General features: G+C 60.7%; 1 protein-coding gene across 4 annotated transcripts; it reads left to right on the top strand.

The window, feature by feature from the left end:
• The first annotated feature begins 4,538 nt into the window (after positions 1-4,538).
• On the top strand, positions 4,539-11,701 carry RHEBL1 (RHEB like 1). 4 transcript variants are annotated; one of them, XM_037884155.2, is made up of 8 exons: positions 4,539-4,831; positions 5,972-6,043; positions 7,394-7,461; positions 7,956-8,038; positions 8,616-8,672; positions 9,014-9,061; positions 9,268-9,352; positions 9,814-11,701. In XM_037884155.2, exons 1-8 carry the CDS (start codon positions 4,780-4,782, stop codon positions 9,901-9,903), a joined length of 555 nt encoding a protein of 184 aa, XP_037740083.1. In that variant the 5' UTR covers positions 4,539-4,779; the 3' UTR covers positions 9,904-11,701. The 4 variants fall into 4 exon arrangements, with proteins under 4 accessions (XP_037740083.1, XP_037740082.1, XP_037740084.1 ...); XM_037884154.2 differs by having other exon boundaries at positions 4,593-4,831; positions 9,238-9,352; positions 9,814-10,651; XM_037884156.2 differs by lacking the exon at positions 8,616-8,672 and having other exon boundaries at positions 4,648-4,831; positions 9,238-9,352; positions 9,814-10,653.
• Positions 11,702-12,181: the final 480 nt, after the last annotated feature.

Raw genomic sequence — 12,181 nt, 5'->3', positions numbered from 1 at the left:
GGGGGGAGGAGGCATCATTGGAGGAACAGCTCCTCCCCCAGCCCTCCCCAGCTGGCATCCAGCAGCTCCCGTTCTGCCCCAGGCACAAGAACACGGGTCTTTTTCTCTCTTGCATTGATCCCCCCCAGCACTGGGGCGAGATGGGCCCTGCAACCCCCTCCTGAGCCCCCAGCACAACCCATCGGCAGGGGGAAGGGGGTGACTCCTGCTGGGAGACCCGGAAAGGACCAAGCCCAGAGCTTTTTGGCTTCTGAGCCAAAATGAAGTGTGGAGACTCTTGGGAGCAAGGCGGGGGGGGAGGGGGGATTCTAGGCCCAGAGAGAAGGGAGCTGCCTGGGGGGTTGAATTTGGAGGGCCGGGGACTGTGTGCAGAGGGGAAATGCCCCCCCCAACCCCAAACACCGGAACCTTTTGCACTGAGCCCCTTTGAGGAAATGATGCAGGAAAATATTGGGGGGCGAACTGACCCAGATTCAGGTCTAATCTCAACCCACACCCCTCCCAGGTGGCAGGAGCCCAGCAGGAATTAGCAGATCCCACCCCCCACACACTGAGACACCCCGCCCCCCAATGATCACTGTGGGCACCTTTGCATAATCAACCCCCTTCCCCACCATTTGCTGTCTGACCCCTGCCCCAACCAAAACCAAGCAAGGCCTTACTCATGAGAGGAATGGCTCCTCTGGCGAGCAGCCCCTCCGGCCTCTGTCCCCAGCGCCATCCCCCGGGAGACGGGCCGGGCTGGTAAGGGGGGAGGGTGGGGAGGCTGAGTTGTGCAGGAATTGGGATAAGACAGGCAGAACCTCCCCTGCCCCCACTGCCCCATCTTCCCCTTTTCCCAGCGCCCCCCATTCACCTGGTTCTGCCCAAGCCCCCTGCATCGCTGCAGTCTCATCCCTCCCCATATCACAACCCCCCACCCCAGCCTGCCCATTTCAGCCCCTCCCCCATGCTGTCAGCCTGGCACAACCCAGACCTTCCGTCATGTCTCTGTGACGGGGCTGCCCCGTGGGAGCTGGGCTGAGAACTCCCCAGACTCATCTCCCACGTGAGCGGCTGCACACCAGCGCTACGGCCAGGCGCTGGGTTCGAACAGGCGGCCCAGAGGTGGAACGGTCCATTCTCCCCCCCAGCATCTTCCAGGTTTGGGTTCTGGCCAGCTCCCATCTGCCCCCCGGTTCCCTGGGGAGGGGGGGGCGGGGGGCTGGGGGGGCGTACAGGTATTTTGAGACACAGATATGGCTGAGCTGGTGTGGGCTGCCCCCTAGTGTCCCCGCAGAACCGTGCAGAAGACTGGCCGGCAGCTGGAGGCAATGGGCCCCTGCATGGCCCTGGCCCGCCAGCGCCTGGAGCTGAGCCCAGGAAGGGCCCTGGGACCTCACCCCTCCTTTGTCCTGGGCAAAGGGGGCAGAAGCAAGACGGGTTCAATCTCCGTGGCTGGGATCCCCACACAGAGCCAGGCCCGGCATGGTGGGGCAGGATTCTCCCCTCCAGGCCCCACCCCCACCCTGCTGTCAGGGTGCCCCGGAGGCCACGAGGGACCAGCACACAGGCAGGGAACTAGCCCAGGGTTGCTGCCCTGTAGTGCATGCATGGCCCTCTGCTGAGCGCATGTCACCGGGGGAAGGGCAGAGCGGGGCCCTGGGGCTGGGAGCTGCGGGGCCTACTCAAGGCTCCTGACACTGGTGCCGCAGACCTCAGGGATCCCTGCCCTGCTGCAGAGAGACCCTGGTTTCCTGCCTGGGCCCCCCCGGTTACACAACAGGGCAAGACCAAGAGCTCCCCCAGCCCTGGCCCCTAGGCCGTGGGGGGGCTGTGGCTGCCCCAGGTGAGAGGCATGTTTCAGTCTGATACAGACTAAAAGGGGACGCCGGATAAGGACCCCCCCCCTTCCCCACCCTGAGCCCACCACAGCTGCTTTCCTCCCTGTCCCAACCCGCCCTGAGGATGGGACAGCCAAACACTGTGCCATGGGTCTGTCTACACTGCAGTCACACCCCCGCGGCTGGCCCGGGCCAGCTGACTCAAGCTCGTGGAGCTCGGGTTAAGGAGCTGTTTAACTGTGGTGAAGACATTCAGACGGGAGCCTGGGCTCTGGGACCCTGCGGGGGGGGCGGGGGGGAGGGTTAAACAGCCCCTTGTCCCAAGCCCTCCCCAGCCCAAGCTCGCTGACAACTGCAGTGTAGACAGGCCCTGAAGCTTCCCGCTGGGTTTGCAGTAAACAAGGCTGATTGCGGCAGACAGGCCCAGCAGGCGCTGATGTGCTCAGACACTTCCCCGAGGAAGGACCCAGCCCCAGGGGGCAGGCTCCAGCCAGGACCTTTACACTTGTTTACAAGCAAAATTCTTCCACCACCTCCACCTATTTCCCCCTCCCCGTGCCCACCCCACCCACCCCCCCAACTGCCTGCTTTGGAAAGAGCAAAACAGACTCCCACCTGCCCCAGTCTTATCTGGCATGCGGTTTATTTACAGGGGAAGTTAATTTATTATACCCCCACCCAGGCCAGGCTCAGGGCAGCTAACTGGAACAGAACAGCTTGGGATGTTTCCATCCCAGCATGGGCAAGTCCCAACTCCACTCTGGGCTGGGAATCGCTGGATACTGGGGCTGTCTCTCCCCATTGAGATGGCCATCCACCCTCTCCCTAGAATATCTGCGAGGGTCTGTTCATGGTCTCTGTGGCCAGCCATGCCCATCATATTAGCATGGAGACCAGGGGACCTACAGAAAGGGGGGAGGGTATTGAGCTGGCAGGGTACCAGGACCAGTCAAATTGTTTGAAACTGTGGTAAAGAACAGATTTATCCGCCGCACAGATTAACATGATTTGTTGGGGAAGAGTCAACATGGCTTTTGTAAAGGGAAATCATGCCTCACCAATCTACTAGAATTCTCTGGGAAGAGAAGAGGTCAACAAACATGTAGACAAGGGTGATCCAGTGGATATAGTGTACTTGGCCTTTCAGAAATCTTTGATAAGGTCCCTCATCAAAGGCTCTTAAGCAAAGTAAACAGTCATGGGATAAGAGGAAAGGTCCTCTCATGGTTCAGTAACTGGTTAAAAGATAGGAAACAAAGGGTAGGAATAAATGGCCAGTTTTCACAGCAGAGAGAGATAGCCGGGTCTCCCATGGAGCGGTACTGGGATCAGTGCTGTTCGACAGATTCATAAACGAGCTGGAGAAAGGGGTGAACAGTGAAATGGCAAAGTTTGCAGATACATAATTAGTTATGCCCAAAGCAGACTGCAAACGGGATCTCACAAAACTGGGTGACTGGGCAAGAAAATGCCAGATGAAATTCGATGCAGATAAATGCGAAGTAACGCACACTGGAAAACACAGTCACAATTATCCATATGAAGTGATGGGGTCTAAATTGGCTGTTAGCATTCAGGAACAAGATCTTGGAGTCGCTGTGGATAGTTCTCTGAAAGCATCTCTCAGTGCGCAGCGGCCGACAAAAAGGCGAATAGAATGTTAGGAACCGTTAGGAGAGCAATAGATAACAAGACAGGAAATATCATAATGACACTATATAAATCCCTTGTACGCCCACAGCTTGAATGCTGCCTGCAGTGCTGGCTGCCCCATCTCAAAGAAGATATATTAGAAGTGACGGAAGTACTGAGTAGGGCAACAAAAATGCTTAGGGGAATGGAACAGTTTCCATCTCAGGCGAGATGAAAAGGACTGGGACCGTCCAGCTTGGAAATGTGGTGACTGAGGGGGGAGATGAGGGAGGCCTGTACAATCATGACTGGTTTGGAAACGGTGACTCAGGACGCGTTATTTACCCCTCCACCTAACACATGAAGCAGGGGCCACCCGATGAAATTAACGGGCAGCAGGTTTCAAACAAACAAAAGGACGTTCTGCTTCACACGGCGCACAGTCACCGGTGGAGCTGGTTGCCAGGGGATGGGGTGAGGGCCAAAAGTACAAAAAGACAGATCAGTTCCTGGAGGACGGGGCCATCAAGGACTATCAGCCGAGCTGGGCAGGGAACCTTGCCCGATGCTCCAAGTGGCCCTAAACCTCTGACTGCCAGAGCTGGGAATGGGCGACACGGGGTGGATCACTCCGTAATTGCCCTGGTCTGTTCATTCCCTCTGGGGCCCCTGGCACCCGCTGCGGGCAGACAGGACGCTGGGTCGATGGACCATTGGTCTGAGCCAGCCTGGCCGTGCCAAGGTTCTGGGTGCAGAAGTGGGGCGGGTGGGCAGAGGTGGAATTGCGGGGGGGGGGGACGACAAGGCGACAGGACTGCAAGGAGGAGGTTGGTCCCTGTGGGGCAGAGAGGGGGACCAGAGCCGGGGGGGGAACAGAAGGGGGCAGATGCACAGCACGGGCGTGGGGGGACAGTTAGTGTGTGGAAGCAGCTCTGGAAGTGGGGGGGGGTCAATTCCGGGGGGGGAGTCAGGCTGTGGAAACAGCCCTCCCCCCACGTGCTCTGTGCCTGTGTGTGTGTAAAACCACGTGGTCCAGTTTCCGAGCCTCCGTTTTCATGAATGGAGCCTGCCCTATCAGCGCGCATGCGCCCTCCCCCCTCCCCGCCCTCCTCCGGGGAGGCTCCGCCCCTCCGGCCGGGTCGCCGGCCAATAGCGGCGGCTGCTTTCGCAGTGTTTTGGGCACGTGGGAGGCCGGGTGTTGTGGTTGCGGTGGCGGCCCCGCCCGGGCGGGCTCTTATCGCTCAGGTTGCCGGGCCCGCCCGCGTCGCTCTCCCCCGTCCTGCCGCCCCCGGGCTCAGCGGCGCGGGTGCTGTCCGCGCGGGCCATGCCGCTGGTGCGCTACCGGAAGGTGGTGATCCTGGGGTACCGCTCCGTGGGTGAGTCCGGCGGGGCGGGGCTCCCCTGCAGCAGCGGGGGGAGGGTGCACGGAGCCGGCGGGGTGGGGCGCAGGGTGCATGCGGGGTCTGGGGCGTGGGGGCACGGGGGGCTCTGCATGGAGCAGGTGGGGGTCTGCTGGGGGGGCGAGGGGCTGCAGAGGCGGTGGGGGCTGCTGCTCCTGTGAGGAGGGGACGGGCCCGGCTGCGCTGCGGGTTTCCTGCTGCTTCCCGGCCCAGCTCCCGCACGCTTCGAGCTGCCCCGCAGCATCTGCGGGGGGGTTGGGGGGCTGGGAGCAGGGGGTCCTTCCCACCTGCCCCCAGGCGCGCCCCAGGGCGGGGGGCGGGGTTATGGCCACGTTCTGGGGTGTGCAGCTCCGTGTGTCTCTGCTGGACCCCCCCCACCCCCCAGCTCCGACCCCGGAGGGGCTGGGAGGAGAGGTCATGCGGGGTCAGTTTGCCATTGAGCCCCATGGCAGGCGAGGGGAGGGAGGAAATGACCTGGAGTCAGACTCGTTTCCTTAGATCTCGTGTATCGCTTTCAGGTGTTTGTGTGGGGGGGTGTCCAGCCAGGGGGCCTGCCCCCGCAGGGTGTGTGTGTGTGTGTATCTGACATTTCCTCCCCCCCTCCCCCCCCAGGGACCATGGTAGAATGGGGTCTGGGCGGGTGGGTTCGCATCCCTCTGATCAGCTGTTGCCTAAAAACACCCACCCGTGGGGGCTGATCCCCCCACCCCCACCCCACAGCAGAAAGGCCGCCCTCGGCCGGGGTGCGCATTTGGACGTCCCCTGCGAACCTGGAGGCGGTTGTGAACTTGGCAGGCCGCGCCCGGTTGTCTCTGTGGGTGGCTCGTGGCAGCGGACAAAGCAGGCTTTAAGGGTCACGTCCACGCTGCAGTCAGACACCCGCGGCTGGCCCATGCCGGGCTGGCTCGGGCCAAGGGGCTTGTTTAGTTGTGGTGCAGCCGTTTGGGCTCAGGCTGGAGCCCTGGGCTCTAGCCCCTGGTTCCCACCGCAGTTAGATAGCCTCTTGGCCCTAGTCAGCCGGCATGGGCCATCTCCGGGTGTCTGACTGCAATGTAGACGTACGCTAAGAGACTTGCGGCATCCACAACAACAAGCTTTCAAATCTCTTCCCTCCAGGTAAAACTTCCCTGGCTCATCAGTTCGTTGACGGGGAATTCCTGGAGTGCTATGACCCTACAGTGGAAAGCAGTGAGTGCAGGGCCCTTGGAGGCCTGATTAAATCCATAGCGGGCATCTCTACCTTGGGAATTGTAGTTGTCTTCGCACATTATTTATCCCCCTCGTGTCTAGAGGCCTCACCAAAACCAGTCTCCACTGGAGGTGCCATCGTTTAAAGGTGGGGTTGGGGGGCGCCGAAGAAGGACGGGAGGGGAGGAGACTTGGCAAAGTGATGTGGCAGAGTCAGGGGCAGAACCGACCCGCTCGACCAGGCTACAGGATCCATGTGTTGCTGTTCTTGGATGGGACTAGGAATGTGCGGTGTCCACGCTACAACTCGCACATGTGTTAAAACAAACACCAGCCAGGACGCCAGCCGTTGGGGAGGGAATGTGGGGAGAAGGTGGCTTCCCTGCCTGGAATCCAGAGCCTTCTGCAGGGGGCAGGGAGGGGCCCGGGGCGAGGTATCCATCAGGGCTCTGTCCCCGGCTCCCTAAAGCGATCGGTTAGTTTCTTTTGCCTAGTATGAATGGAAACCACTTGAGCTCTGCTTGGGGTTTCACTCGAATAGATCTCGACCGAGGGCGAGAATCCGGCTCAGAATAAAAAGACAAGGGGCCTTTAAGCTGAAAGGCCACGTGCTGTGCGTGGGGGGAGGGGGGGGAATGTTTCCTTTTGCTTTTGTCGTGACCCCTCCCTCCTTCCTGCCCTGGGCTGTTTCCAGCCCCTTCCTGCTTTTCAGAAGACCTCAGCCCCGATTGGCGGTTGGGTGGCCCTTTACTCAGGCCTGCCTGTTGTCAGGAAACGCAGCAATTCTTCGGGCTGTTAAATGTGTCCGGAGCAGCTAGTCCTGTGTGTGCAATCGCAGGAGACCTGCTGGACGTGCTCCAGTCGCAGGGGGCGTCAAACGCTCAGCCCTGCTCCGGTCCTTAGCTCACCGCGGAGCCGCTCTGGCCCGCCCCGGGGCTGGGGCTGCATCAGGCTTTGGGCTCAAATCCATCATCGACTGAACATCCATGGGGATAGGGGAGGGCTGCCAGAGCCGCTGGGGTCCCTCCAGCTCAAATGTCTCCGGGCTCGGCTCTGGTTCTGTTGTGTGGAGCTGGCTGGGCAGGACGGGAAGCCATGGCCAACGGGAGCTGATTTCAGCTGAGCTCCAGAAGCTTCCAACGTCTTCCTTGCGGCTCCAGGGGCCTCGTCTCCTTCAGCACCCGGAACCTGGGGGCGGGAGGGGACATCCAAGGCCAAAGGACCAGGCCCATTCGCTATGGGTCAGTAGCAGACTCGTAAACCAGCCACCAGAGGGCAGCAGGGAGCTGTGGGGCTGTGTGCGGAGGGCCACACCCCATAATTGACTTGTGCGCCGTTGATTCCCTCCAGCCTACAACAAAATGCTGATGGTGGGAAAGGATGAATTTCACCTCCAGCTAGTGGATACTGCAGGGCAGGTAAGGCCTTGGGGCAGCCAGGAGGGACTAGCTGTAGCTTTTCCCCTTGGTGCCTTGTCCTGATGGGTCTTCCCTTTCCACCCCCAAAACCGATATGTGATGCAGCCATCTCTGGGGCGGAACCCATCACCTATCAAGGCAGCAGTTTAGGTCAGGAAGGGGGAAATCATGTCTGATGACCAGAGGGTGTTTAAGGAGGGGGGAATTTGGTCAGGCCCTTCCCCAAATAACCCAAATAACGTTGTGAAAGGTTCGGTGTTTCCAAAGGAATGAATCTCCAGCAGCAACGCTGTCCCTTAGCATGGTGCTGGGGCAGGAGGGGGCACTCGTGAAACACCTGCTGGGGGTCTCCCCTCCGCCTGCTGGCCTGACTCGATTCTGCTGCCCCTGGGCTGGGTGCCTGTGTCTCAGTGGGGTGGGGTCCCGTAATGAAGGGGGGGGGGCGCGATCTTGTCTGTCTTTTTCTCACCCGACGCTGTGCCCGGGCTCACCAGGACGAGTACACCATCCTGCCCCCCTCCTTCAGCATCGGGATCCACGGATACCTGCTGGTCTATTCGGTCACCTCGCTCAGAAGGTGAGGGTCCGTCCCCGCCCCCCCGGGGGGGTGCGGGGCAGGGGTTTGGCTCCAGCACCGGGGACGGGATGTGCCCTGCGGCGGGCTGGGAGCTCAGTGAGCCCGGACGCTGCAGCCAGCCCCGTGTCCTGGGCCGTGACTCCGGATCAGAGAGGGGGCTGTTCTCCCAACTGTCCCAGCAAACTGCCCCTGGGGTAGCGGGTCTGGAGGGGCCCTTCCAGGCTCACGTGTCGTCACCAGCACTACAGCGGCTGGCCCCCCCCCAGGGTTGTGCCCCCCAGTTGTGGTGGAGCTGCTGGCCAGGCTAATCGATGACGGTGACCCTAGACCCGGCTCAGCCAGCTCCAGGCTGGGATCCAGCCGGCTCTGAGGGCGATCGGGCCCACCCTGGCTCCACCCGGGGATAGGCAGAGTCCAGAGGGGCCAGGTTGGAGCAGAACCTGCCCAGCCCTGGTGTTGGCCCCGGATCCCGTCATCGGGGTTGCTGGGCCGTTCTGGGCCACGCCTGGCGGCGGAACAGCGCGGCTGCAGCTCCCTGGCTTCTCCTTAGAGACCGCTCCCCGTCTCCCCTCTGCAGCTTCCAGGTGGTTAAGACCCTTCACAACAGGCTGTACGAAAGCAGAGGGAAAACCCGGTAAGAGTTCCCCTCCCCTGTCCGGGGCCCGGTCTGTCCCAGCAAGGGGGCTCTCGGGGAGAGGCTGGGTCTGCAGCTGCACTGGCTGGATCTACTCCAGCCCCGGCCGTCGGACTCCAATGGGGCGTGTGCCTGCATCTCAACCCACCGAGGCTGTGGGTGCTAACTGGGCCTCTTGACTGAACGGGCCGTGGCCTTGGGGGGCCTCCCCAGGCAGGGCTGGACACCTGGCCTGCTGGGTGTGCATGGGCCGCGGCCCACTGGAGTTGGGGAGGCGGGGGCCGGAGGTGGCTGGATGCCACCAGCTCACTCTGCTCTTCTGACTCTTCCCCCCTCCGCAGGATGCCGGTGGTGCTGGTCGGGAACAAGGCCGATCTCTCCTTGGAGAGGTAAGAAGTGGCTCTGGGGTTGCGAGGCCCGGTGGTCTGTCACCCATTCCTCCCTGCACCCCACCTCCCTAGAGCTCCCTGCTGAGCTCCAGCCCGCTGCCCCTCCCTCCGCTCGCGCGGTCGCGTTCCTGGGGGGTGGGCAGCTCTGGTCTAAGGGGTCTTCGCTCCTCATCCAGCTCCCATTCAACCCCCTGTCGTGTCTCTAGCCGGGAGGTGAAGACGGACGAGGGCAAGAAGCTGGCGGATACCTGGGGGGCCGTGTTCCTGGAGTCGTCGGCCAAAGAGAACCAGGTCTGGTGTATTTCACCTCTTGGCCCTGACTCTCGGGGGCGCGGGGGGGAGCGAGATGCTGAATTGCCCTGGGAGCCTACAGCCTGTCTCTGCAGCATCTCCTGGTACCTGCAGGCTTGGGGGGTGGGGGGAGAATCTGCCCCTTCCAACAGAGCTGAGGGGTTGTGGGGAGGGCAGGGGCCTGCACAGAGGGGTAAGGTCCATGCACTGCGGAGACAGGAGCGACTGGATTCCCCAGAGCCTGGTGCAGCTCTGCAGCTGCTGCCGAAACAGAGGCGCTCCTGGGGGGGGGGGGGGGGGGGGGGGGGGGGGGGCGCAGATGCTGGGGATCAAGAGCCCCACGCCTGAAGCACTGGGCGGGTGGATTCCTTCAGGACCTCCCCCGAGGGGGAGCCCCAATTATCCCATCCCAGCCCTCCCGGCTGTCACTCAAGCACCCCTCCCCGGCTCCGTCCCCGCAGATGACCCGGGGAATCTTCACCAAGATCATAGAGGAGATCGACCGGGTGGACAACTCCTACGGCACCGAGCGCAGCTGCCTCCTGATGTGAGCGCTGTGGCCTCGAGCTTCCTCGCCGGAGGCGGGGCGGGGAGGGTGGCCACCTCCCCGCCTCTACCTAGAAGTTTCCTTGCAGCCCCGGGACTGGTGGAGTCCAGGGCTAGACACCACCAGAGGCACCTGGCCTGGCGTTGTTACGGGTAACCCACAACCACACTGTACCTCACTGCCTGGCCCCGCCGGGGCTCCCCGGGGGGCAGGGCCTGCGTTTGCACATTCCCAGGCTGGAAGCAATCTGTGTGTATCGGGCACTCTGCGTTTATAGAAGGGGCTCTTCTTACCGAATGTATTTATGTTTTTTGGGGTGGGGTGGGGGGCTTTGGATATTTATAGCCGATGTCTAAGCCTGCACCCATATGTTTACGGCCGTCTCTGCCCCGGCCCCCAGCATGGGCTCAGTTCCCCTTGGCTGGGCCTCTGGGGCAGACTGGGGGCTCCCTTTTTTTTCTACCGCTGCTGGAACTGGAATTAGTTTTCCAGCCCTTCCAAGACCTGGTCTGGTCTCGGTTCGGCTGCCACCAGCCACAGCCGAATTCTGATCTGGCCAGGGTTCCACCCACCCTCCTGCCTCGCCATCTGTTGCCTTAGTTCTCCTTAAAACCAAGAAACTGTTGTGAATTTCAGGCCTCAAAGGGGATGTTAATGTGGATTCTTTTCTGGTGGGGGAGTTTCTTCCCCAAGCCCTGTTGGAAGGGCAGCACTCATGGGTGGGAGCTGGGGGTGGGGGTGGCTGGATCAATTAAACTTTGTTTTGTATGCAAAATGAATTTCCTGGAGTCTTTGTGCTCAAGGTCTGAGAGAGAGAATGGGGGGCATGGGGAGCATCCGCCGAAGCTGGGCAGCACTCTGAGACCAGGGTGCTGTATATTAAAACCTTAGAGTAGTCGGGGGAGGGGGAATAATTGGTGGTGTGCGTCACCCACCATCTCAGAGCCCCTGCAAAAAAGATCAGCAACGAAATGGTGTTATCATTAGGTTTCCGAGTCAACGTTCACTGGGCCTGGATTAACACTCTGGATTAACATAGTCCTGTCAAAAAGAAAAGGAGTACTTGTGGCCCCTTAGAGACTAACCAATTTATTTGAGCATAAGCTTTCGTGAGCTACAGCTCACTTCATCGGATGCTGTAGCTCAGGAAAGCTTATGCTCAAATAAATTGGTTAGTCTCTAAGGGGCCACAAGTCCTCCTTTTCTTTTTGCGAATACAGACTAACACGGCTGCTACTCTGAAAATAGTCCTGTCAGCGGATCTTACAGTGCTTTGGAAGAACTGAGCCAGCCCTTGGAGGGGTAGGTCAGAATTATTTCTGGTTTGGGGGAAAATGAGTTAGAAGGAGTAAGTGACCTGCTTGGGAACACGCTGCCTAGATTCAACCCAGGTGTCCTGGTGCCCCTCCTCTGCCTCAGCTTGTCTGAAGAATGAAGGGAAGGCTTGGTTCTCCCCGATTCACGCTGTTGAGTCACTGAGCCCCCAGGGCTGGGACAAGCCGCAAAGGAGCAGGCAGAGCCTTTGCTGTGGGGGGCACCTCGTCTCTGCACTGCTAAAGAGGGGCTGGGCAGCGACACCATCTCTGGGTCTCACAGGATTGGCCCCGTTCGGCCTGGCTGCTTTTTGCTGCGACTCCTTGTGAGCGGGGCTGGAGGGTCTCTGGCTCCGTGGGTTGCGGCCGCTAGTGTAGACAGTGCCCTGCTGGCTGCACAGGAACCTCCCCCCTTCTAGTGTGGTGCGCTGGGGGGTCTGGCGAAGGCGGTGGGGGAAGGGGAACAGGAACTAGGAAATAAAGGTTCAAAAGGTGAAAGCAATTGCCTGGACTGTTTCTAGGTTAACTAGCCCCATAAATGTGTGGGGAGGGGCCTGCCCCAGCCCAGAGAGGGCCAGGCTCTGTGCAGGGTGGATCCCATTGCCAGGAACTGAGAGGTGTTGAAGGGGGTGCAGAGGAGGAGCGGGGAGCGGGGTAGACAGTTCCTGTGGAGGGGACAATCCCTTGGTGGTGGTCCAAGCACTGCACATCTCCATAGCTAATTACACCGATCCCGTTGTTAGCAAAGAGGCAGGAACGGGGGGCCCCTGCCTGGGAAATCTGCCCCCCTTAGGATGCCACCTGATGTGCTGAGATACCACTCAGCCTGCGTGTCCTGCCAGCCTGGGCCCCCTTTTTACCTGTCTTGCTGAGCCAGGCTATTGGTGTACACGGGCAGTCCGAGAGGTGGGTCCAGTCCCAAGTGCCTCACGCCCATGTCTCTGCAGGGTTGTGGCAGCCACGGTGCAG

This window comes from Chelonia mydas, chromosome 20, assembly GCF_015237465.2.
Source record: "Chelonia mydas isolate rCheMyd1 chromosome 20, rCheMyd1.pri.v2, whole genome shotgun sequence".
Lineage (NCBI taxonomy): Eukaryota > Metazoa > Chordata > Testudines > Cheloniidae > Chelonia > Chelonia mydas.
The sequence above is the reverse complement of the archived record's forward strand: the minus strand, read 5'-3'. Positions and strand labels throughout refer to the sequence as shown.